This window comes from Peromyscus eremicus, chromosome 2 (genome assembly GCF_949786415.1).
Source record: "Peromyscus eremicus chromosome 2, PerEre_H2_v1, whole genome shotgun sequence".
NCBI lineage: Eukaryota > Metazoa > Chordata > Mammalia > Rodentia > Cricetidae > Peromyscus > Peromyscus eremicus.
In genome coordinates this window covers 127,142,092-127,169,977 of record NC_081417.1, presented here as the reverse complement: position 1 = coordinate 127,169,977, position 27,886 = coordinate 127,142,092, and the positions used below count along the sequence as shown (strand labels likewise).

Genomic DNA, 27,886 nt, shown 5'->3' with positions numbered 1-27,886 from the left:
TTACAGAATGACTCGATACTTGGCAATTTTCAACAGAAGGTCTAGGGAAAGCCAACAGAAAGTATAATGATGAAGGCACAATGTACACTGTTCTTTTCTGAGTCTAGGTTATACACTGTTTTGCTTAAGGAAAAAAATCACCAGGCTGGAGAGATTGCTCAATGGTTAGGAGCACTGATTGCTTTTCTAGAGGATCTGAGTTAGATTCCTAGCACCTTCATGACAGCATGCAGCCAGCTGTAACTATAATCTTAGGGAATACAGTGCCCTCTTCTAGTCCCTGTGGACACTATATATACATGATGTATAGACATACATATATGCAAAGTGCCCATACACATAAAGTAAAATAAAATAGATTTATTGTCCATAATAACTCACCAGGAATTTGTATATTAGGGAGAAAATGTACTGTTAATAAAAGGTACATATTGGGTTAATCATAAACACAGTTTTAGATAGGTCTTAAGGTTTGTCAGATTATAGAATATTGGTCAAGTACAATAATCAAGCATTAAATTTTCTTTCCTGGGTTACTGCTCTATAGTCTCTTCATTTTTTTTCACATGGAATTTATACTTGTACAACAAAACAAGAACTTTTAACCTTGGGTACAATGTTAGCAGATGCTTCAGTGATATTCCAGTGAATAAAGATTCAGAAGTATTTCTAGTTGAAACTCCTGTGAATACATATGTGCTTCTGGTAGAGTAGCTCAAACTTTGAAATCAAATGTGGAGAGATTTTTAAATATGGCAAATAGGCCAGTGTTTAGAAGCTTTAGAGAATTTCTAGATGAAACATAGTGGGCTTTCCATGTTTACTAGGACAGTTGTCAGAAAGTGAAGTCAGATCTGAGGCTGTCATTGGCACTGAAAGTATTAACACAGGTGCTAATAGAGGTTCTAGGAATCCCAAGAAGGTTATGTGTTAGAAGTCTTTAGATAACTCTGTTTTCTTTCTTAACACAGGTATTAAAACACAAGGAACAGAAAGTCAACTTTCTGGATGTCTGCACATCCATCATTTGAGTTTCCACCTTCCCCACACGGTTTACCTCTCAGTATGAAGTAAATAAAAGTAATGAGCATGACCACGAACACCATCAGCATGCTCAGGATCATAGTCATGTCATCCAGCCACATACCATCCAAGTCAAATTGTGCATCTGAAACAAAGATTGGGCAGAGATACAAGAATTAGGGTATTCAAAGCATAGAAAGGAAGGCTTTATTAAGATTTCTGATAGATTCACCTGTCTGCTTCCAATTGTTCCATATTTCTGGATATATGAGGTTGGGGAAGAAATAGTTTGGGTCATATGGATGAATCTAAAAATGAGTATGTTTGGCATAAGCCTGGAAGAAGCTGTGAAAAAACAGATATACATTGTCTTATTCAAAGGAGCATGATACATGCTCTGGATAGCCAGAGTCTGAAGGACTCATGTATATATATTACACCTTTATCTCCTTTATGAAGTGATGAGAGGCCTCAAGGATTCAGGGTTTCTTTCTAAGGGGTGTGGTGAAATAGAGTGCTTTTAGAATAAATAGACTCTCTGAAGTTGATATCTTACATGTTTCAAAAGTAGTATGCTAATGTATAGCATAAACAGCCATTAAAAGTGTATTTCCTGGGTGAAGTAGAAAACATTTTCAGATCTTCATTGTGAACATAATAGGGTTACTTGTTTCAGTACTACATAATTATGTTGATTAGAAACCACTTCCCTAAATTAACTGTAGTTATTAAGATATCTAATGGCATGATAGTTACTCAAAATAAAAGTATTCAGAAGATTCAAATTTTACATTTTTAATAATTAATAATTAATAAATCCACCAAAGAGTTGAAAGTGGGATCTAGAAGAGATATTTGTATGTCTATGTTCATAGTAGCATTATATGTAGCACCTAAAAAATATAGATATCACAAGTGCCCGTCACTGGATGCATGGATAAGCAAAATGTCTAATATCAATACAATGTTTTTTTTTCAAACTTGTGTAGAAAAGAAATTCTCATGAATAAACTTTTGAAATCATTATACTGAATTAAAAAAATCAGTTCCAAAAATACAACTATTAAAAGAGTCCACCTATATAAAGCACTTAGTCTAATTAAGAGTATACAGGCAGAAAATAGGATGGTAGTTTCCAGGGACTGGAGGTAGGCATAGTCACTGTCAGGGAGTTACTAAAGGTTTGGGAAGACCAAAGTACTTTGGAAATAGATGATGATGATGTTTGTGCAGAAATGAAAACATACTAAATGTCATGGAAAGATAATGCTAAAATTATTAATTTTATGTTATGTATATTTAATTTGAATAAAATAGGTTTTTTCTCTTCAAGACTAATTGTTATGAAAATTCAATAGCTTCCATAGAATGGAAAATTATTTATAAAATGTATGTTGACATATGATTTGATTCTGCCCTACAAATATAAGAATGTGTGCTCTGATCACTTCTTATCACAGAGGTGCAAACAGACAGACTCATGACCTTCTGTTAAAAAAACTCTTACCACCTCCCCATTGAAATGATCACTATGGATTGAAGCTGCTATCCTTTTGTCTCTCTTCATCACACAAAAGTATGTGATACTGACATGAAGATAGACATAGGGGCCAGATGAATGGCTCTGAGAACCTATATATCACAGAACAAAAATAAGTTTTGTTAAGGGTACTAATATTTTTCAACAAGTGATGAAAAATATTTTCAAGAAACAGTGCAGGAAAATTGGATACCCTTATTTGTCCATACATAACACAGTGCCCAAATGGTTTGATTATTATAACACTTGGAGGCAAACATAGGGGGAAAGTTTTGCATTTATTTTGGCATTGATTTCTTGGATGTAACATCAAGGACACAGACAACAAAAGAAACAGGAGAAAAACTGGACTGTATTCTTTTAAATTGTGTATCCAAAGGCATAACTGATAAAATAAAAAGGCAACCTATGGAATGGGTAACAAGGATTAATAGCTATTGATAAAACAAAATTTCTGAAACTCAACAGTCAAACCAATCAACACTAACTAATTATGAGCAAATGACTTGAATAAACATTTCTTCAAAAAAGATATATGAATGGACAATATGCACACAAAAATGCCCAATATCATCAGGAAAAAACCCTATAATGAGCTATTGTTCATTTGGACGTCTGATACATAAATAGGTTAAAAACCATTAAACATGTGCAAATAGAGGTATTATAGGATGCTGAAGTTCCTCTTTTTAGTGTACACTTTTGAAGAATTAAAATCAGAGTCTGGAAGAAATACTTGTATTCTCATGGTCACAGTAGCATTATGCATAATGTTAGTATGCAACACGCATTACAACCCCTCAGGGCCGTGTTCCATTAATATAAATACACAATTCTTTCACAAAAATAGTAGAAAAGATAACAGATGTTTAATATTAGCTTTCTTGTGAAAAATGAAAGAAATATCTCACATTTAAATTATTTGTTAATATTTTTCTAAAAATCTTTTCTAGCAGTCAATAACTTCTTTTTTTTTTTTTTTTTTTTTTTTTTTTTTTTTTTTTTTTTTTTTTTTTGGTTTTTCGAGACAGGGTTTCTCTGTGTAGCTTTGCGCCTTTCCTGGAACTCACTTGGTAGCCCAGGCTGGCCTCGAACTCACAGAGATCCGCCTGCCTCTGCCTCCCGAGTGCTGGGATTAAAGGCGTACGCCACCACCGCCCGGCTCAATAACTTCTTTTAATGTTTTTAAATGATATTAACTAGCATTAATTTTTTTTGCTATTATGGTAAAATGGATATGCATAATTTTTATTATGATAGTTATTTTTAATTTCCCCATTTGAATAGTGAATGTGTTTACCCTTTTGTGTAACCACTAGTACCATCGATTTCCAGAATGATTTTTTATCTCACAAGCTGAAATTTTAATTCATCAAACAATTTCCCGACTTGCAACTCCAGAAGTCACAACTCTATTTTAGGCCTGCATGGTGTTCACTACTAGAAGTGCCTGATATAAATGGAATGGGAGAGCGTTTGTCTTTTTATGACTAACTGGTTTATCATGATGTCTTAAATGTTTGCCTATGTGTGGACATAGCAGACCATAGTGTAGGATAATTTCAAAATCCTTTCTTTCAACTTAAGGCCATTTGTGTCTTCCATCCAACTACTCAATATAAAAAGTCTTCTAATTTAAGACTTCTGCATTGGGACTTTTAATGCATAGTTGTACTTATTTTAATTAATTATCTTGTTGATTAAAGGTAAAGTAGAGGACACATTTTTAAATATGTTACATTCAGCTAATCCTGAACTTTCATAATTACCATTTCAATTTTCTTCTCAAAGAGAAGAAGAATGCATTGCGGATGTTTATATCCATCATAAAATTGAGAAAAAATTCTGTAGTGTGGATAATTTTGAGAAGCAGGTCATCTTTTGGACATCAATTGCAAGAAATCTCTCACTTAAGATATTTAAGGTCTATCTGATTATTATCTCCTCTAGCCTAAAGATATGGGATGAATGAATTAACTGATTAAGTGATGATGTAAATAATAACATTATCAAACTGAAGAAAACTGTTTAGGAGCAGATATATCATCAATTTATATCTTTAAACCCATAAAACCCCAGAGGCTGGAATCCAAACACCATATGTTCCAAAGCTTATTGTTCCTGAAATGCAAACTGTTAACACTCTCCATTGGCTAAGCTGTGACTGAGTATTTGGAAAAAGAGAGATTTATAGAAATTTTATAGAAATATAGCATCTTCTTTACATCACATACCTCTATTTTTTCTGTACAAACAGAAGATGAGTAATATGAGTGTAACAACAGAAATAATGGTTATTACCATGGCCACAAGCAAAGGAGATCTGCATATGCAGGGGCAACCTAAAGAAAAGGTGTTAAAATCACTGGTTATTTGCTGGTAGAAACATTGAATTAACAGAAAAGGGTAAGGTCTACATTTTAATGTCATCTCTCTGCATTTCAAACAGTGCTAAGGCCAAAAAGTAAAAGATCAGAGAACTGTTGGACACAAGAACAAAAACAAACAAACAAACAAAAGAAACAAAAACAAAAACAAAGCGGAAAAAAAAACAGCTGATTTTAGGATGGGAATGGTCTCAGGTTGAGGACAAATATATTTAGAAAAGACAGATGTTGGTCTTTCTCTCACCCATCAATCAGTGGGGTAATTAGAGAGCAGGATATAATGCACATGATTGTCATTGTCATTTTATCTGTGCCTGAAAGATGCTGGGAGCAGATTAATTCTGATGACCTCTGAACTGCTTGAGACTCTATGCTCTTTGGATATAAGAATTTCATCAGGAGGACTTTAGATGACTGATGTCATTCAGGCACAGTCAGCCAGGCTTTCCAGGAGATAATCTGGGGAAAACAGAAAAACTGCGATCTGAACGGTGCTGGATACATTTGGACAATAAGGCCACACCCATGGAGACAACAGCAACAGAGAAGTGAGAAAATGTTCTCCACTTGGCACAGGATGCTTGCCACTGGCAATCAATAAAGCAGAAGTAAGAAGCCACTTCAAAAAGACTTTTGTTTTTCATGGTAGCTCAGTAGCTCATGACCCTAGGTGAACCAGTCTAATTGATAAAGAACTATACACTGAAACCCATAAACAGAACACCATGAAATTATAAAAAACAAACAAACAAACAAACAAACCATGAATCAGGCCTGAATAGTATTCATTAAGCTGAAAACCTGATGACAGGAAATCTTTACACAGATTCCATGCAAAGTTAAGGACATTGGCAAGAACCATAGCATAAAGATGAGGCTAATGTTCACAATTGAATTCAGAAGAAATTTGCACAGGTGTGACCAGATCTGAAATTCTACCTGTGAAGCATTCTGAACATAGTCCTAGGAAAGTGTCAGTAATCCAATCAACCAAATAAGGAGGCAGCAATGAGAATAGGACTGCCTATAGCAGAGGGATTCCCAGCAGTGGGGAAAGACCATGAGCAAGTCTGGATGAAAGCCAGCATCAGCTCAATCACTTTTCAGGTTCTGCTTGTTTTTGTTTAATACATCAGGTCCTTTGAGCAGGACATCTCAGCCATTTTCTGCTCTGCTCTTGTCAATATTAATTTTTTCTCTTTCCCATTTTTAGTACTTTATTACTTTTGTTTGTTTTTTTCTTCTCCTAAAAACACAATATGGTGTGGTTTGCATTGTCTCGGTGTCTCATCTTCTTGAAAGATAAGGTTGTTTTATGTGGTCTGACAGCATATTTTAACTCTGTCTCTTAATTACATTAGCCACTCAGGATATAATCAATCAACAAATGGACGTAGGAAATTAAAAAGCTTCTGTATAGCAAAGAAACCTTTCAATCATATGAAGAGGCAGCCTAGAGAATGGGAGAAAGTCTCCACCATCTATAAACCTGACAGAAAACTAGTATTTGGAATACATAAATAAAAAACCCACAAATGCCAAGAAAACTAACAATCTAATAAAAATGGGTTACGGAGAAATGACTCAGTTGTTAAGAACATTTGTGACTCCTGCAGAGGAGCCAGGGTTGGTTCCTAGCACCTATGTAGTCAACCACAACTATCTGTCACTCTAGTTCCAAAGGGGATCTGATATCCTCTCCTGACCTCCATGGCCACCAAGTATGTACATGGTGCACATACATCCATGCAGGCAAAATACTCATGCATATAATATAAATAAAATGTCTTAAATTTTTAAAAAGCAAATTGTGGGATTGAATAGACAGTTCTCAAAAGAAGTATATAAATGACTGGTAAATATATTTATATAGTTTGAATGAAGGTATTCTTCATGGATGAATAATGCTGTTCCTATAGTCCATAGGTTATTAAATTAAAATCCTTATGCCCATATGGGATATCTCCCTAAGTGTTGCTGGTTAGGGAGGTCCCAGAACTCCTCAAAATTATACACGTTTATAGCCATTGCTCTTGGTTCTTCACCAATAACAATAAGACACCATTACTGAAGATGACACACATTTTCATTGCAAGACGCTGAGAAAGCAAGCTGAAATTGATCTGGAAGCTTCTTAAACATTGGATAGCTTTCCTAGTGTTGGAAATTGCTTTTCAGGCTGCTGGGAGGGAAAAGCCATTGGTGGTCTTACTTACCTGAGAATCCTATGGGCTACAATACCAACCTTCCAGGTAGGTTGTGGCCACCAGTGAAATAGTGGCATGACTGTTATGGTGGCAACCAACTACTTTCTGATTGGATTTTGGCCTGTTCCACAGGAAGGAACTCAGGCTTGGTAATGTAAACCTGACCAAAAGCCCAAGATTTGGGAATTCACAGACCCAAGTTGGGAACATACTATTGTAGTTTTTGTAAATGTGGATGTTGTCAAAGTAACTTCCAAATATTTGTATTTAAACTCATAGGGTAGTGTTGATCTCATCCTTGGTTAGAGAAAGAGAATTCTGTTTGCAGTGGGTGATGGTTAATGTAGAGACTCATAACTTGTCAAAGTGTGGATAATAAGGGACTGTTGGATGCTCAGCCCTAAATAGAATACATACATACAATCCCATCCAGGTTTCAAGAAGCATGGCAGAAGCAGGTTTGTGGTGATGGAAAAAATATAAAGACCAGATTATGAGTTTTAGACATAGTATGGCTGTTATCTTCATGAACTCATTGCAGCTGTGTTTTCCTGTGCAAGGTGGGACTTGTATTTATTCTATCACTGATGTATGAGGGATTTATGAGACCTCCCCCCTCCCCCCAGGAGCTACTGTCAGTTGGTAGTTGCCAGAGAAGGGTAAATTATTTTCTTCAGTGATGTAGCAACTGTTAAGTTTCCCATGCTTCAGTAAATAACCTCTCATACAGTTAAAGTTAATGGATTACAAAACCCCCAAAAAACAAAACAAACAAGTAACATAAAAGTAGCTGGGGTATTTCCTGTGAAGAAGATATTCTGTGGGATTGTGAGGGATATTAAAAGAGTTAATCAGAGAGTGAAAATGTCCAAAAATTACAATATATAATCTAGTATCTTATCAAAGGCAAATTTAAATAAAGAAGAATTTTTATTGATGAAAGGACCTTTAAAATACTTTTTAGTGCATAACATAGTGGAAGAATTTGGCTGTGTCTTCTCTCCATGAAAGTGCTCCATAATGTACTTTCTTCCTTAAGTATTATTCATTCCTCTTCCAGGGAATCATAGGCACAGTCAAACTTAATAGGTATAGTGTAAGATATGAGTATTTGTGTGACTTGTATTGTCTTTTGTCCTACCGCTAGTGTCTATGTGATTTAGGTTCAATATTTAATCTTGCTATTTTAATATTTAATATGAGCAAATATAAAATTTTTACATAATTTTAACAGATAAGTATTTAGTTATATATATTTGGTTTTTCGAGACAGGGTTTCTCTGTGTAGCTTAGCGCCTTTCCTGGAACTCACTTGGTAGCCCAGGCTGGCCTCGAACTCACAGAGATCTGTCTGGCTCTGCCTCCTGAGTGCTGGGATTAAAGGCGTGCGCCACCACTGCCCGGCTTAGTTATATTATTTAATTAAATATATACAACACAGGTTATGAGCCTTACTAAGTATAAGACTTTTCGAATAAGGTTTGCCAGTAGCAAAGCCTCAGTAAGTGCTAGCATCTTAAGATGATATGATAATTCCTACTATAAGATCAACTCTGCTTCTTTTAGAATGATCTAGAAGTACTTTGAAGACAAGATGAGTAAAATGTTACCAGCTCAAGGTTCACCAGAGATAAAGACTTAATAATTGGAGGGGATTTGGGTGACAAAGTTCTACTTAGAAAAGTCTCTAACTACAAGTCTCTCAGGAGGGATCTGAGATTCTGAAGAAGGAAATGCATTCAATGATTCAGCGATAAAAAGAAACAGCAACAAAGACCCACTTCTTATAAAACAAACAAACAAAACAAACTAGGTTGTAACAAGAAGTGAACAAGGTAAGTATGAGTTTACTTTTGCAAAACAGCAATAAACAAGAATAAATGTAGTGAGTCTGTGGCTTTCTGCTGTGTGGTTTAGATGCAGTTTTTGAGAACGGCACCTGTTTTAATTCAGATAATAGAACTCAGGCAAGGAGCTCAGCTGGGAGTGAAAGGGGAAGTCAAGAATAAGAGAGAAACACATAAGTTCTGATACCCAAATCCTTACCTAACAACTAAGCTGCACATGGAAGAATTTTCAATGGCCTTGAATACACACTGGAAAGATAGAGTTTCATATGATGGAATTTGTTAGTTCAAGGTTATTAAAATTAGCGCACCCTTAAAACCTGAACTGATGTATATTTGTCTTTTAATTTTTCTTGTGACCCTTCAAGTTCACTTCCTCCCAATATAGCACTGTTAAAAAGGAATGCCTTTGCCGGGTGGTGGTGGCACACGCCTTTAATCCCAGCACTCGGGAGGCAGAGCCAGGCGGATCTCTGTGAGTTCGAGGCTAGCCTGGGCTACCAAGTGAGTTCCAGAAAAGGTGCAAAGCTACACAGAGAAACCCTGTCTCGAAAAACCAAAAAAAAAAAAAAAAAAAAAAGGAATGCCTTTTTCCTCCTAGGAAATTAAACCTTCTGATAGTCCAACTGGTATACCTCTCCCAGTAGGCTCAGTTTTCCTGGTGTTACACTGAATGGATACTATGCAGCCATTACTGCAATGTGCAGTTTAGAACTTTACTTTCTGGCCACATTGAGCCGATTGGACCCTTGAAGCTGAGAGAGGGGTGTACATATGTTAGATGTTAAGAAGCTTTCCAATTTTTTTTTAATCTATTACCACAGGAAAATGAACTTTCATTTTTGACTAATGCAAACGAAGCAAGGCTTTTAAAAAGAACAATTCCAGCAGCTCCATCAGCAAGAGAGAGACTTTTGTGGATAAAGTTGCATGTCTAATGTATGACCCATAATAATATCCTTGCAGACAGGCTTCCAAATGAAGTGTAAGGCAGTATTAGGTCCCTCTCCCTCTCCCACTTTGCTTCTTCCATCCTGAAAATGTACTTACCTTCTAGAATATGTAGTTTAATACTGGGTATTATTATGAAGAGTGTCATCATAGTCAGAATCACACCCACAATCATCTTCCAAATAAAATTCCAAGAAAACATTTCGACTGAAATAGAAAGCCACAAATTTTTACCACCTAGAAGTGTTTGGACCAACCCAATTAGGAGTGGCGTGGCATATCCAATTCTTCTCCATTCCTACCACCCTTGATGGTAACTTTAGGCCAGTTTTAGAGAGGCAGATATGAACTGTGTGAAAAGTAGCGTAGGTGTAAATTAGTATGTGGTTGGTGCAAACAATAAAGGCCACTCTTTCCATTTCTTTCCACCATTTCTGTCTCATGAACTCCCTGACTGTAACAGAAGATGAAAAGCCAATTTGTCCTCTCCCCTGTCAAGAAACATAGGTTTCTGCCAGTTCCAAATCAGTGCTTCAGTTCTGTCTAAACTCTTAGGTCACACGCAATGGCAATATTCTTACTGAATGATGGTAAAACTATGGACCCAGAGAGTAGAAGCAATAAAAAGGCAAGTGTGCTTGTTAGTTTTGTGTCAATTTGACACAAACTACACTGATCTTGGAAGGAAGAATATTGTTTGAGGAATTGCCTTCATCAGATCGGCCCATGGGCCTATCTCTGGGACCTTTTCTTGATTAATGATTGATGCTGGAGAGAGAAAATGGTTGATGTGGGAGGACCCCTCCCATTTTTAGGCAGTGCCAACTCTGGGCAGCTAGTCCTGGTTTGAAAAAAGAAAAAAATATCTGCCCAGCACTCAGGAAGCAGAGGCAGAGGCAGGTGGATCTCTGTGAGTAGAGGACAGTCTGGTCTACGGAGTGAGTTCCAGGACAGATAGGGCTACACAGAGAAACCCTGTCTCAAAAAAGAAATGAAGAAAGAAAGAAAGAAAGAAAGAAAGAAAGAAAGAAAGGAAGGAAGAAAAGGAAGGAAGAAAGGAAGGAAGAAAGAAAAAAAGAAAGCAAACCGATCAAGCCATGAAGATCAATCCAGTGATCAGGTTTCCTATATGGTTCCTGCCTCTATTTCTACTTGTCCTGACTTCCCTTATCGATGGACTGTGAACTGGAAGTGTAAGCCAAATCAAACTTTCATCCCAAGTTGCTTTTGCCCATGGTGTTTATCACAGTCATAGAAAGCTAAGACAGCAGGGATGCTTATATTTGACCAGGGAGATTCAAGCAAAACTTATGAGCATTAAGAACACCTCTTTATCGCTATTAAAATATATTATATTATATATTGATAAAGGGAACTGTGAATCAAGAAGATATAACTGTTACAGATTGTAGTGAGTAGCTGTTCCAGCTTTGACCTGGAAGTACTACCCCCAGTGAGGTTTCTGGTAACTGTCACGATTACCTATGGCCTGCCCCTGAGGCGGGCCGAGACTGGAGCCCTTAAGACCCAAGATCTGGATGTGCTAGCTATATTGGTTTCTGTGGTAGACTAAGCAGAGTTCTCCCAGAGAACACTACTGGACTGTACTTCACCTCTCCCAGACTCTGTAACCTATTCCTTTACTAGTTGGAAGTAAAACCCCCAAATAAACCTCCCTTTTAACTATGTGGAGTTGCCATAATACTTCCATCAGTAACAGATGTATGTGCACAATATATTTATGTAGTTAATTTCTTTTTTAAATTGGTATATGTTCTCGGCATTCATAGATTCAGGTTTCATAATTTGACAATTTCATAATCACATGCTTTATATTTCCCTTCTCTTCCTCTTCTCTCACCATTCCTCTCAATAGTCTTAGTCCTTTCCCTATTCTCCTTTCTGCTTTTGTGTGTGTGTGTGTGTATATATGTGTGTGTGTCCACAAATGACAGCAAACATGATATTTGTCCTTCTGAATTGGCCTTATTCCACTTTATGTTATCACTAACTGCACACATTTTCCAGCAAATGATGCAACTTCATTCTTCTTTATGGCTGAATAAAATTACATGCCACATTTGCTTACAGATTTATGTGTTTACAGCTTGGCTATTATGATAAGTGATAGAATAAACATAGATGTGTGAGTACTTCTAGAGTCCTTTGTGGTATATGTATAAATGGTACATCTGGATTATAACTCATATATGATAGTTCTATTTGCAGAGTTTTTAAATGACTTTTAAAAAGATTTATTTATTTCATTTTATGAGTGCTTTGCTTGCATGTATGTGTATGAACAATGTGCATGCCTGGTGCTCCTGAAGGTAAGAAGAGAACACCAGAATCCCTGGAAAAGGAGTTAAAGATAGTTGTGAGGCACAATGTGGATGTTGAGAAGTGAACATGGGTCCTCTGCTGGAGCAACAAGTGCTTTTAACCACTGATCCATCTCTATAGCAACCTATTGCAGGTTTTTTAAAACCTCAACCACTATTTCCATAGTGGTTAGAATAGTTTACATTCCCACCAGCACCATTAAGTGTGGCTTTTTCTTCACATCAGGATTTGTGGTTGGTTGTATATGCTCAATGTATTACAGTATCTGACCTCAAATTTTACTATAGAATCTTAGTAACAAAAGCAGCTTTGTTTCATTTTTATTAATAGCTGAATGTTTCATTGTGTAAATGCACTATATTTTCAATATCCATTCATCACTTGATAGAAATCTTGGTTGTTTCCATTCCTAGCTATTATTGTAGATAACAGCAATGAATATGGGCAGTGAAGTATCTCTATAATAAGATGTACAGTATTTAGGGTATATGCCCATGAGTGGATCATAGGGTAGATCTAGTTTTAAGTTTTGAGGAATCTCTCCACTGATTTCCATGGTCACTTTATCAGGTGCATTCCTACCACCAGTAATTAAGCAACCCCTTTTCCCATATCCATGCTAGCATTTGTCATTCTTTTTTTTAACCTCAGCATTCTGACTGGGATGAGATCTCAAAGTTATAGTCTACATCTACCTGGTGGCTAAGGATGTTGAGTATTTTCTTAAGGATTTCTCAGCTTTTTATATTCTTTACAATGAATAATGTTGATAAAACATCTTAAGAAATGAGTAGCAATTTAGCTAAACATCAAACAACACTTTACTCTAGGAAAAACAAAACAAAACAGGAATTCATGTACAAAAATTTCCAGTATTAGGAAAATGATGAAAGAAATGAATCTAGCAAACGGAATCAATCAGAAAACAGATGAGATAATGAATAAAATGAAGGGAAAGTAATGGTCCGAAACCAAGTGAAAAAGGCACATGAGTTTTGTGTCAAGTATAAATTATATAAAACTTATTTCAAGAGTGAATACACGAATTTCACCTGGTAGAACAATGCTTGTGCTTTCTTCTTGGCCTGTTAGATGGTTCCAAATGCAACAAGTGACATTCCTGAGGGAGCTGTCTCTAAGGAGAAGTGTCATCTTCATATCAAACAATTTGTCTTCATCCCGTGAGTAGGATTTTGATGAAGCTGGAATGACCTCTCCTCTGCTGTCTCTCCATTCCAAGTGAGGTTGTGGGAACCAACCTCTGGAGTAACATTCCACTATGACACCTTTGGTAGTAGGAGGATGAACAAGAATCTGAACCCGGGAGCTCCCAGCTGGTTATAAACAAGGGGGAATTAGTAGTGTATAGTAGATGGAAAGAAGAAAAGAACACAAAAAGAAAACCACTCCTCCTCTATGTTAACTCCACTGTCTGTACATATAAGGATAGTCAAAACTCTAAGGGGGATCGAATTGACATAATAAATCAATTAAAAGAGATGGCACCAGATGGAAAGTTGGAGAAGACATAATACTAATTAGCAACTATTATACTAATAGGCAGACTTACTGTTCTAAATAAGTCTGGTGATGAAAGGCTTCTTTGTTTCATTTAGTTTTTCTTTCAGTAAAATATTTACTATTTGGCCAGGCGGTGGTGGCACACGCCTTTAATCCCAGCACTAGGGAGGCAGAGCCAGGCGGATTTCTGTGAGTTCGAGGCCAGCCTGGGATACCAAGTGAGTTCCAGGAAAGGCGCAAAGCTACACGGAGAAACCCTGTCTCGAAAAACCAAAAAAAAAAAAAAAAAAAAAAAAAAAATTACTATTTAATAAATCAAAACAACTGAGTTAAATTTCAGATTATAAAAAGCAACAAAACCATTCAAGATTCAATTCCTTGTAGAATTTATAAGTGGACATTTTTCTTATATGTGAATCACTGAATTAGTTTCAGAGGAATCCATGCTTACCAATGACCTTGACTTCTGTGATGTGCTCTTCATAGAACTTGCCATCTTTGAAGATGCAGTGGTAGTGCCCGTCATCATCAGGATTGACATTAAAGATCCTGAGGGTCACTTTCCCTTCTCCAATGGCATCTTTCAGGAGCTCTGTTCTCTCTACATACTTGGGGATAATTTTTCCAAACAGGTCTTTGCCATCCTCGTATAGGTTAATAGGTTGTGTATAGTGGGTCCTGAACCAGCGGATCTCCATGTGCTGGGCATTTTGTGGTGGAGACAGCTGACAACTGAGCTCAAGTACTGCACCAAATGGAGCCAAGACTGGCTTCTCTAATCCAGTCACTGTAAATCGTTCTGGGAAGAGAAACAAGAACCAAAATGTGAATGCCTTAATCAAGGAAACCCACTAAGTCACCCCTTCCTCAAAACACACAAACACAGTTTTATTGTGGGTCATTTTTTTCCCAGCACACTGTAAAAAAGAATCTTAATTTTACATGAGTTCAATGGTGGCTCACCAAACTATTCCCCTTATGAAATGTGTATAATTTCCATTGTTGCTAAATGGCTTCCTAAGATAATTGCTATCAGCCCAGTAGTAGTCTCTTTTTTCATTCTATTTCATTCTTTCTCTGAACGATTCTATTTATTATTTTTATCTATTATTTTATTATTATTATTATTTTTAATTTTACAATTTAATTTAATTTTACATATTAGCCACGGATTCGCCTGTCCTTCCTCCTCCTGTCCCCCCCAACACACTCCCTATTCCCATTTCCTCCAGGGCAAGGACTCCCCTGGGGATTCAGCTCAGCCTGGTAGATTCAGTTGAGGCAGGTCCAGTCCCCTCCTCCCTTCACCCAGGCTGAGCAAAGTGTCCCAGCATAGGCCCCAGGCTCCAAAAACCCAGCTCATGCAATAAGGACAGGTCCCGGTACCATTGCCTGGGGGCCTCCCAAACAGTTCAAGCTAATCTACTGTCTTACTTATGCAGAGGGCTTGATCTAGTTAATTGTAATGAGCTGTTGTATATGTTTGCTTTTATGCTTAAGCTTCACAGATCTTCTTGGATTACTCTTAACTTTCTTTGATTTTGAAACACTCTTATTCCTTGCATGTTTAAATTTGTCTTCAAGAACCTGTTACTGCCATTCTCCTAAACTAATGTAATTTCTAACTGCATTCTAAGATATATTTTCATATCTACATATAAATGTAGCTTTCCCCTATTACCAAAAACTTCTTTTTGTGGCAAGAATTTTACTGACTGAGTCATCTCGGCTTGACTTTTTAGAGAGAGAGAAGAAGGGGCGGGGGAACAAGAGAATGATGTAGGTAGGTAAAGGATGTATTGGGATTTGGGAGGAGTAGGGAGAGGGAAAATAATATGATCAAAATATATTTTATGAAAAAAAACTTTTTTTGAAACATGTGGAAATGACTACAGAAATTCTCAATTTGTCAAAATGCAGAGAACAGTTAACTGTGGGGTGCACAGCCCCAACTAATACATCTACAAAATAGCATCCACAGTTTAAGGAACATCCCAGAAAATGGGTGGTATAACTGTAGGAACCAGAGAACCAGGATTTCACCTGTGTGAGATAGTATTTTCCATATGAGAAGGCAGCTGCACCCATGAAGCTTCAACAATGTGGTCATTTTAACAGGCCCTGTCAACACAGGTTGACATGCTGATGTGGGAGGGGGAAATCTCACTAGGTTTCAATCACCCTTAGATGAAGATGTACAGCAATTAATGGTGGCCAAGAAAGAGGAGAATCAGTCTTCTCCATGAATCAGCCCCCTCATAAGTTATTCATTCACGAGTGGTCAGTCTTAAATACTCATACATATGAGCAACACTAAATGGCTTCAGTAGGGTGTGTGTGTGTGTGTGTGTGTGTGTGTGTGTGTGTGTGTGTGTATGTGTGTGTGTAATATAGAATAGGCTGTGGGTTTGAGAAGGATTGTGTGTATAGGAGGAGCTGGACAGGGAGAGGAAGTGGTGGAAATGATGTAAATATAGTATGTATATGTGAAAATTTAAGTAAAAATTTTTGTTTCCTTTATTCTATATTTTTTTATTATGGAACTCTATTTTATTTCTTTTTAGTTTTACCAGAAAGACAGAATAAAGTGCTAAAACCTACTCTTCCAAATGTCCTCATGCTAGGACAAGTTATTTGTTTTGTTTTTCCTTTGAATATAACTAGACCACTGCAGATGATCATATGGAGTCTAGAGTCAAAACTTTCAAATGCAATTCCAGATTTTCCTACAGTTGATCAGTACTTGGATTAACACATGTTTGAGTTTATAAAAATCTTAAAGGAAAGAAAGAAACCTTCTCAAAGGTGCACTGGAAATTTTAAACCATATGGCAAAAACACAAATCAATGCATGAATGTGAAGTGATCCTCTGCCCTAAAATTGAAAACACACACACACACACACACACACACACACACACACACACACACACACACGGCATATCAATGAACTTCTTAGAGAAACTTCTTTAGTCCCCTACCCTGCTGAGTTTAGAATATCTCTACAATATCTTAAAATTCATTGTATATATTCAGTGAATGTTCTTACAATCTCAAATTAGTCCATAAGAAGAGATCTCAATGGGACAGTTTAGAGATGCAAATACATAGGGAAATTTTGCTTGTGACAAGGATGACTTCTGGGGTCTGTGGAGAAAAGACAATTCTGTCTGGCTTAAACTTTCACACACATACATTCACAGCATCTGTGACTGCATGCACAAGTTTAAGCTCACCCAAATCCCAAGATGAATGGAGGAGGGGCTGATGAAGTCTCACACCTAGCTGAGAAGCTATTGGCATCTGATGGCTGGTACAGGAGGGAGAGTAAGATTCCCTCATGTATGCAGCCCCTCAAAGTCTACCCATGCTCTAATGGCTGTTAACACACCTGTATAGAGGCTCTTTCTTTATATCACTAGCTGTTGAATAATGGTATGGGGACTTTTAATTAATCATGAAAGCTTGGCCTTAGCTTAGGCTTGCTCCCAAATAGCTCTTAAAACTTAAATTAACCTATTTATATTAATCTATGTTCTGCCACATGGCTTGTTACCCCTCCTCAGTACCTTACCTCTGACTTCCTCCCTGTCTAGCTGGCGAATCTCCCACATCTCAGATTTTTTTCCCAGAGTTCCTATCTCTGCCTGGAAGTCCCACCTGTTCTCTCCTGCCTGGCTATTGTCTGTTCAGCTTTTTATTAAACCAATCAGAAGGTGTCTTAGGCAGTTGAGGAAGGGCAGAGACACATCTTCACTCCTTCCTTTCTTCCCCTTCCCCCTCCCTCTCTATTTCTCTCTCGCTCTTTCTCTCTTTTTTAACCAAATTAACCCTAGACTTACCATAGTATTGAGCCTACATATTTCATATGCCTAGATATGACATAAAGGATTTGAAAAATAGGTCCATGCAAAAGCCTGCACCCAAATGTTTATAGCATCACTACTCATACTTGTTCAAATTTGGATGAAATTGAATATTTTTCAACAGATAACTGAACAAACCAAATGTGGCACATTTATACAATGGACTACTGTCTATTATTAAAGCTTGTATGGTTTCAAGTGTATGGCCTTCTAGAAAAGCAAAGCTATAGAGTACAAACGATGGTTGATGGGGTTCATAAGGGGAGAGAAAAAAAGAAGAGTAGGTGGATCATATGACATTTCAAGAGTGGTAAAAGTCTTTTGACACCAGGTGCATCCATGAGGATTTCTGAGTTTAAGAATTTCAGGATCTTTCTTAGGGTCCTCTTTACTAGGAAGCCTTCCTGGAATTGAGAGTTGCAGTCTGGTTGTCCTTTGCTTTACATCTAGTATCCACTTATGAGTGAGTACATACCATGTTTGTCTTTCTGAGTCTGGGTTACCTCACTCAGGATGATTTTTTCTAGTTCCATCCATTTGCCTCCAAACCTCATGATGTCATTGCTTTTCTCTGCTGAGTAGCACTCCATTGTGTATATGTACCACATTTTATTTATTCATTCTTCAGTTGAAGGGCATCTAGGTTGTTTCTAGGTTCTGGCTATTACAAATAATGCTGCTATGAACATAGTTGAGCATGTGTCCTTGTGGTATGATTGAGCATTCCTTGGGTATATGCCCAAGAGTGGTATAGCTGGGTCTTGAGGGAGGTTGATTCCCAATTTTCTAAGAAAGCACCATATTGATTTCCAAAGTGGCTGTACAAGTTTGCATTCCCACCAATAGTGGAGGAGAGCTCCCCTTGCTCCACATCCTCTCCAGCATAAGCTGTCTTCAGTGTTTTTGATCTTAGCCATTCTGATGGGTGTAAGATGGTATCTCAGAGTCATTTTTATTTGCATTTCCCTGATGACTAAGGATGTTGAGCAATTCCTTAAATGTCTTTCAGCCATTTGAGCTTCTGTTTAAAATTCTCTGTTTAGCTCTATAGTCCATTTTTTAAATTGGACTGTTGGGCATGTTGATGTCTAATTTCTTGAGTTCTTTATGTATTCTGGATATCAGCCCTCTGTTAGATGTGGGGTTGGTGAAGATCTTTTCCCATTCTGTAGGCTGTCATTTTGTCTTGTTGACCATGTCCTTTGCCCTACAAAAGCTTCTCAGTTTCAAGAGGTCTCATTTATTAATTGTTTTTCTCAGTGTCTGTGCTACTGGTGTTATATTTAGGAAGTGATCTCTGGTGCCAATGTGTTCAAGACTACTTCCTACTTTCTTTTCTATCAGGTTCAGAGTAACTGGATTTATGTTGAGGTCTTTGATCCACTTGGACTTAAGTTTTGTGCACGGTAACAGATATGGATCTATTTGCAGCTTTTACATGTTGACATCCAGTTATGCCAGCACCATTTGTTGAAGATGCATTCTTTTTTCCATTGTATAGTTTTGGCTTCTTTGTTGAAAATCTTATGTTCATAGGTGTGCGGATTAATGTCGGGGTCTTCAGTTCGGTTCCATTGGTCCACATGTCAGTTTTCATACCAGTACCAAGCTGTTTTTATTACTCTAGCTCTATAGTAGAGCTTGAAGTCAGGGATTGTGATGCCTCTAGAGGTTGTGTTTTTGTACAGGGATTTCCCAATGACAGAAAAATGGATGAGATCTACATGAGCAAACTGGGAGTGGGAGGTAATAGAGGGCAAGGGTCAAGGGAAAGAGAGCTTAGGGGAGTGGGAGGTGCCAGCTGGATCAGGAACAGAGTGGAAGAATGGGGAGGGAGATAGTATGATGAACGAAGACCCCAGGGGAATAGGAAGAAGCAAAGTGCTAGAGAGGTCCCCAGAAATCCACAAAAATACCTCCACTGTAGACTACTGGCAATGGTCAAGAGAGTGCCTGAGCTGACATGCTCTGGTGATCAGATGGCCAGACACCCTGGCTGTCATGACAGAACTCTCATCCAGTGTCTGATGGAAGCGGATGTAGAGATCCACGGCTGAGCCCCAGGTGGAGCTCTGGGAGTCCAATTGGCCAGAGAGAGGAGGGATTGTATGAGCGAGAAATATTAAGACCATGATTGGAAAAAGCACAGGGACAAATAGCCAAACTAGTGGAAACACATGAACTATGAACCAATAGCTGAGGAGCCTCCAAATGGATCAGGCCCTCTGGATAAGTGAGACAGTTGATTAGCTTGAATTGTTTGGGAGGCCCCCAGGCAGTGGAGCCAGGACCTGTCCTTGGTGCATGGGCTGGCTTTTTGGAGCCTGGGGCCTATGCAGGGACACTTTGCTCAGCCTTGGTGCAGGGAGGAAGGGACTGGACCTGCCTTGGCTGAGTCTACCAGGCTGGGCTGACTCCCTATGGGAGACCTTGCCTTGGAGGAAAAGGGAATGGGGGGGTGGATTGGGGGAAAGGTTGGGGGGTGGGAGGAGGGAGGATGGGGGATTCTGTAGCTGATATGTGAAATTAAGTTAACTATAAAATAAAAATATTAAAAAAAAATTTCAGAATCTGATAGCTGGAACAACCTAAAACCACCAGGTGGCAGTAGCACACAACAGCCTTCTATTTGAGTAACCATCTCAGGGTTGCAAAGTAGGAAGCCACAGAGGAAGACTGCAGAGACACAGAGGACCACCATTGCAGAGATACAGAGGACCATCATTTAGAAAAGGATGGTGGTAGACAAGGAACTCTCAAGATTGGCAGCACTCTTATAGATCTAAGTGGAACCACTCTATAGCAAAACAGGGAGTGACAGGGCCATAGAGTTGCAAAAGGCATCAGCAGCTCAGTTTAAAATCACTGTATAGTAGTTTTATTTCTGTTTTTTTTTTATTGGTATATACCCATTATATATAGGTGGTGGTATCTTAGGGACATTTTCTTTTAAGTGTATAATGTACTTTCACTAAGCCCCATGCCCCCAACAAGCCATTAATACTTTTCTTTCTCTTCTCCACTTCCTGCTGTCATCTTTAATCCCTTAGTTTGACTTCTACTTTCATGCTATACATACAAACACACCTCTATGCATTTATCTAAAATACAGGACTCACAAATTAAAGAAGACATGCAGTATTTTGCTTAATGTATTAATGTGCATTAATGTATTGAATCCACTTTATTTCAAGTGAATTTTTGTTCTACTATATAGTTGAATATTATTTTATTCATGTATTTCTCTATTGGTGGACACAAAGGTTAACTCCACAGCTACTGTGGGGTATGGTGCAATAAACATGCATGTACAAGTAACAGTGTGGTATGTTGGCTTAGAATCCTTCAATAAATAACCAAAGGTGGTATAGCTGGATAATATGGTTGATGAACTTTAGTTTTTTTGTTTTGTTTTGCTTGTTTTGGATCCTACATATTGATATCAGTGGTGATATCACTAATCTAGATTGTGACCTGTAGTGTGTAACACACTTCTTTCAGCACACTTGCCAGCATTCATTTATTTTCTTAATGATTGTCATTCTAACAACGGTAGATGAAATCATAATGTAATTTAATTTTCTTTTATCTGATAATTAATCATGTCGAACTTTTTTCATATGTTTATTGGTTGTTTGTACTTCATCTTTAAGAACTCTGTATTTAACTAGACTGTTTATTGATCAGATTGTTGGATTTCTTGGTATTTAGTTTTGTGAGTTCTTTATATATTCTACATATTAGTCCTCTGTCAGATGTAATGCTAGAAAATATTTTTCTCTTATACTGTATGTCATTCATTCAGTTAACTGCTTTTTTTCCTGTACAGAGATATTTTAATATCATGCAATCCCATTTGTCTGTTTTTGGCATTATTTCCCGAATGTTTTGAGTTCTACTCAGAAAGTCCTTGCCTATGTTTATATCTTTAAATGTTTTCCCACATTTTCCCTCTGTTTCAGAACTTAAAAATCTTAAATTAAAATCTTTTCTATATGTTGAACTGGTTTTATACATGACCAGGATGGGCTATAGTTTTAACATTCTACACATGTATATTGGTTTTCTCAGCACCATTTGTTGAAAGGCCATTTTTTTCTCCATCTTGTAAAAAGTCACTTGTCTTTAGTTGTGACAATTTATCTTTATAGTCTATTCCATTGATCCACATGCTCGCTTTTGCATTGTGTTCACAACCAGCAAGTAGAGAGGAGTGATTGCTTGTACTCAGACCACTTTCTCCTTTTCATACAGTCTAGGATTTCATCCTGGGGAAGTGAGCCATCCACAGTGGATAGGTCTTCCTACCTCAGTTTACCTATTTAATATGGTCTCCTATGGGTTTGCCCAGAGGCTTCTCTCCCAGATAATTCTAAATTTCATGAAGTTGGCAGCAGAGCCTTTGACATTTTCTTTCTTTGCAAACTTGTTATCAATAAAGTTCATGAGGGGAAGTGAGAAATTCATACCTGCCCTCAATGCTATCATATGAAGGAGGCACACGACAAAAACACTGAGTCTGTAAACAAGTAGTTTTCCATCATCCATCACACCTGTGAAAAGAAAGCAGATTCATAACCAGTGTAGAAGTCAGATAAATCAGCAACTGCCTAAAGCACTGTCTTCAAGTTGTGGCTGTCATCATCTTTTAATCCCAGGTAAACAACAAATGCATGTCAGGAGAATCATTTATTTTGTGTTATTTAGCATTCTGAAGTTTTATTAGCAAATATGACGTTTATGCTAAGAAGGCTCAATAAAATGACTATATTTTCCCAGAGATTTATTTATTTTTACAGGATTGTCTTCTCCAAGGCTTGATTGGATATTATTATTATTATTATTATTGTTGTTGTTGTTGTTGTTGAAAACTCTATGGGCCTGCTTTCTTCCCCAAAGTTGATGGAAATGGGGAACATGTGCAGATTTCCAAAGCCTCCATTAGTGGAATCATTAGATATATTTATTAATTACTATACAGAAAGAAATTAAAGTCATATTTATCTTCATTTATGGTAGAAATTAAATAATCATTTTATATAGAGGAAATAACTTTCTTCTATGACATTTTAAGAACCCCACTGAATTTTTTGTTAATTGAGACATTGCCTAACTTAGTTAGGGTTTCAATTGCTGTGAAGAGACACCATGACCACAGCAACTCTTATAAAGGAAAACATTTAATTAGGCCTGGCTTACAGTTTCAGAGGTTTAGTCCATTATTAATTACTATGCTATTACTAACTAGTGACTCAGTTCTGCACTCTGATATCTAGGCAAGATTTAATTGTTAAACAAAATATCACCATACACAACCAACATAAATCTAAATGGATAAAACTCAAAGCAATCCCATTGAAAGCAAAAATGAGACAGGGCTGCTCACTATCCCCACTCCTTTCCAATATGGTGCTTGAAGCAATAAGGCAAGAGCAGGAAATTGAGGAGATATAAATAGTAAAGGAGAAGTCAAATTATCCCTATTTGCAGATTATATGATATTATATGTAAGAGGTACCCAAACAGAAAACCTCTCAAAATTCAACAAAGTGGCAGGATACAAAAATCAACTTACAAAAATTAGCCTTCCTATATACAAATAACAAGCATGCTGGGAAAGAGATCATGAGCACACTCATGTACAATCACCTCAAAACAATATCCTGGAATAAATCTAACCAAGGAAATACAGAAGTATTTGAAGATTTCAAAGTTTCTGAGGAAAGAGATTAAGGAAGACATCAGAAAATGAAAAGACCTCCCACACTCATAGATTGGTAGATTTAATATTATGAAAATGACCATTATACTAAAAGCAGTTGGTAGATTTAACACAATCCCAATCAAAATTCTCATGAGTTTCTTCACAGAAATATCCTAGAATTTGTATAGAACCACAAAATACTAAGGATAGCCAAAGCAATCTTGGAAACAACCAACAACAATACTGGAGAGATTATCACTTGAAATTTCTATATAGATTATAGAGGTATTGCAATAAAAACAGTAGGATACTGGCACAAAAAACAACTTATAGAAACCCAAAAGAAGACGCAAACATAAATACACCTAACTGTAGCCATTTGATAATTGACAAAGTTGCCAAAATTATATACTTGAGGAAAGATAGCATCTTTAATAAATGGTGCTGAGAAAACTGGATGTCCTCATGTGAAAGAATGAATATTCATATCTATCACTTTCCATCAAAATTAAATCCAGAAGATCAGTGACCTCAATTTGAAACCTGGAATGCTGAAACTGTCCAGAGACAACATGGTCAGCATCCTATAAGATGTAGGTGTAGGAAAGGGCTTTCTAAATAGGACTCTGTTTGCCAAGTAATTAAGGCCAACAATTAATAAGTGGGAACTCAGAAAACTAAAACTCTTCTGTACAGCTAAGGGAACAATCACTCAAGTGAAGGGGAAACTTACATAGTAGGAGATAATCTTTGCTAACTATATATCTTTCAGAGGGCTAATACTCTGAATGTTTAAAGAACTGAAAAAACAAAGAGTCAAGAAACAACCCACCTGAAAAGCAGGCTCTATATCTGAAGAGAGAGTTTTCAAAAGAAGAAATCAAAACGGGTAAGATGTACCTCAAAGAGTGTTCATCTTTAGAAATAAGGGAAATGCAAATTGAAACAGCTTTGAGATTTCATCTCACACCAGTCAGAATGGCTAAGGTCAAGAAAATAAGCCATAACAAATGCTGGTGAGGAAACTGGAACCCTCATTCACTCTTGGTGGAACTGAAAACTGGTGCAGTCTGGAAATGACTCTGGAAATCAGTGTGGAGAATTCTTAAAAAACTAAAAATAAATCTAACATATGACCAAGCTTTACCAGTCCTTGGCATGTGCTCAAAGAACTTGACAATATATAGCACAGGCAATATTCATTTCCACCTTATTTACAATATCTAGGAAATGGAAACAATCTTAATGTCCTTCAACCTATTAATGGATAATGAAAATGTGGTATATATACAGTACAGAATGTTATTCAGATGTAAAGAAAAATTAAACCATGACTTTCAAGTAGATGGATGGAACTAGAAAGTATTATACCGAAGGAGGTTATACAGACACAGAAAGACAAATACCACATGTTCTCTATCATGTGTGGTTCCTAGCTGCAAGTCTTTAGACGGAAGTATATATCCTAGAGTAACTTCAGAAACCAGGAAAAAGTGAGCATGGAAGGGGAATAGAAGTACACAAGTGATATGAAGGGGAAAATGGGGATGGGCATTTTAAATAGGGAAAATAGAGAGTGTTCAATAAAGAAGAATGGGGAGAACGGATAAATAACAATAAAGATATTTGAAAAAGCCTTGAGGAATCATACTACTTTATATTTACCTAAAAATTATAAACAATATATTTATGTATGTATATCTATATTTTAATGAAGATATGCCACATGAATTGACAATGCTTTCCCAGAGAGCCATGGGCAGCTAATAAAAACCCCAGCACCAGGCATGAGAAACCTCATTTTGAGTTGTTAGTCAGGGGGAACTCCCAAAACAATATAGGCTACTGCTGTTTCCCACGGTTGTCTCCCAGAAGTGAAGGAAAGTCCCTATTGCTGAAGATATTGTGTACTTATGAACGTGTGATTCAGAAGATTTGATCTGGGTCCAACTTGAAAGCCTCCTCCCTGAGGACTAACTTTGAGAGTGGCAGAAGATGCCATGCAAGGTGCCAAAGGAGAAAACTACCAATATTCCCATCCAGCCATGATATCAGTGAATTATAATCATGACCAGCATGGAAAAATATTTCAAAACGTGCAATAGTGGTACTCATATCTTAGCAGCAATCAACAGTTCTCTAATTGGATTTAAGACCCACACACCAAGAGGAATATCATACCTGGTACTGAAAATAGAACCAACTGCCCAGGGCTAGTGAGGTTATAGATCTTAGAGGAGAAATTACCACTGCAAGTTTACTAGACCAGCATAATTCCTAACTGTAGAAATAAGTGTAGCACTCACCATTCATCAGAGAATCTTTTCTTTATTGCCTAGGTAAACCAATACAGTGAACCACAACTGGTCAAAATACATAGAACAACTGATCATGGGATACATCTACAACACAATTTCTATACGCAAGGATCAATGCGCATTGTAGAACACAGGGTGGGAAAGAGCCAGAGGATTTGTTGTTGTAAAATTGTGTCTCCTAGAAATGATAGAGAAGCTCTACCGTTGAACCTACAACAAAATGGCTGTCTAAGCAAGACCAGAGCAATGACAACACCAATAGAAGTGCTGTCCCGGAAGGGGAAATCTCACAAGGCCCCACCTCTAGACAGAGAACTACAGGTAACTAATGACCACCGAGAAAAGAAGAATTAATCTTCCTTGGGAATGAGCTCTCTAATTGGTTACCCAATGCCAAGTGGTCAGCCTTCAAATTATATACATCCAATCAACAACAAATGAACTCAACGGATCATATTTTTATATCTATTCACACACACTCACACACACACACACACGTCATGAATTTGAGAAGGAGTAAGAGGTGGGACAAAGCAGGGACTAGAAGGTGGAACAGGGAGAGAGGAAACTATGTGATTATGATTTAGTTTTTTTTTTTTTTTAAAAAATCCTTTATATGGAGTTCTAATCAAAATTTGATTTGTTGTGGGATATTTTGATCACACTCTGACACACCTGAGACTGACAATAAAGTTTACCTTAAGTCAGAGGCTAGAGCTAACAGACCAGCTTGGCCACCTGTAGGGTAAAAGGGCCAGCCAAAAAACCCACCGTGGCCCTGAAACAAGAGCCTGTGAAAGAAACGTACTCTGGCCCTGAAACCATAACCAAAGAAATACACCCTGACCCAGAAACCAAACTTTGGTACTGGAATCAGAGCCAGTGAAAGAAATATACCCTGGCCCTGAAACTAGACCCAAAAGGCTAAAAAGGGCCAGTGAAAGAAACACACTTTGGCCCTGAAACCAGAGCCAAATCTGCCCCTGACCAACTGAACATAAAACCAACCAATCCTTGAGCATGAAAACCAACCAATCCCTGAGCAGAAAACAACCAGTCCCTGAGCATGAAATATAGCCATTCCATTCTGAGCTTGTCCAAGCTCAAGGAGATAGAAATCTGATCAATTCTCTCCCTGAAGATCTTCTCCCTGGAAAAAGTCTACCCGTAAGAAGCCCTGTATAATCCCCTCTGCTTGTTCACTTGGCAACTGTCCCTCTCCACTCTGGCAGAAGCAGCCACTCTCCTGGATTCCTCCTTCCCAAATAAATCTCTTTGAAAGAGTTTTGGATGAAGATCTTCACTTGCTGGCATGGAGCAGAACGTCTGCTGGGAAGTTCCCTTAAGAGAGCAGAGCCGAAGTAACAACTTCTCCGGAGCTGGAACGGGTTGCTACATTTCTGCAGGGAGTTCTGCTTAGCAGAGTAAGGCAGAAGTAACAACTTGGGCTGGAGCAGAGAAGAAATGGATATCTCTGCTGGGAAACTCCCTTGAGAGCAGAGCAGAGCTCAGCTGTAGCAGCTCTCTATCTCTCAGAGAGCATCAGGATTGCCACATCCTGTGGGGAGAACATCCTCCATCAGACCCCAGCTCCAGGTATAGCCTGACATCCTGGTAAGTCAGGACACTTCTCGTTACAGCTATAGGTATCCAGGATACCTTCCTTTCACACTTGCAGGTTTAGCCTGACTTCCGAACAAGTCAAGATACCTTTCCCTCCAGAACTGTAGGCATCCAGGAAACCTCCCTTCACAGCTGTAGGTATAGCCTGACTTCCTGACTGGTCAGGATATCTTTCTCTCCAGAGCTGTAACACTTGCACTGCTTTCACACCTGCTCACATCTGTTTGGGGCCTGGGCTTTCACTGCTGCTGCCACTTTTGCAAGGTGCCAAGGGGACCAACTATGCACCTCCTGCATGCTCTGCCCAGTCATGTTGGGCAGCAACAGCTAGCTGCTAACCTCTCCCTCCCCCCAGATAAACACCAGTGACACAGCTGGTTACCCGCACACAGTTCCCCCTTTGCTGTCATCTTTAGCAGATCTGGTGAGATACCTGGGAATTCTTAAAGGGACAATTAGGGTTAAAAATAAAAGAGAAAAATCTTTCCCACATTAAGAATCAGAAATATCCCAGTGCAGGGAGTTAGGACCCTCTTTAGTGCTACTATGTATGGCT

The 27,886-nt window shown here is 37.8% G+C and overlaps 1 protein-coding gene across 1 annotated transcript; it reads right to left on the bottom strand.

The window, feature by feature from the left end:
• On the bottom strand, positions 1 to 27,642 carry LOC131904866 (putative selection and upkeep of intraepithelial T-cells protein 1 homolog). The gene is made up of 9 exons (XM_059255865.1): positions 27,549 to 27,642; positions 22,155 to 22,238; positions 14,271 to 14,618; positions 13,351 to 13,632; positions 10,079 to 10,162; positions 7,847 to 7,876; positions 4,798 to 4,905; positions 1,058 to 1,180; positions 1 to 41 (listed from the first exon to the last, which is right to left on the bottom strand). The coding sequence occupies exons 1-9, from the start codon at positions 27,640 to 27,642 to the stop codon at positions 1 to 3; spliced, it is 1,194 nt and encodes a 397-aa protein (XP_059111848.1).
• Positions 27,643 to 27,886: the final 244 nt, after the last annotated feature.

Bases quoted from the DNA above. Each gene is read 5' to 3' on its own strand.
- LOC131904866 (XM_059255865.1), bottom strand. From the start codon at position 27,642: ATGACTGGGCAGAGCATGCAGGAGGTGCATAGTTGGTCCCCTTGGCAC. The intron at 13,633-14,270 runs GTAAGCATGGAT...GTTTATAACCAG, and splicing joins CACAGAAGTCAAGGTCATTG to CTGGGAGCTCCCGGGTTCAG. The intron at 4,906-7,846 runs GTTGCTACATCA...CCTTTTCTTTAG, and splicing joins GAAGCATGGGAAACTTAACA to GTTGCCCCTGCATATGCAGA.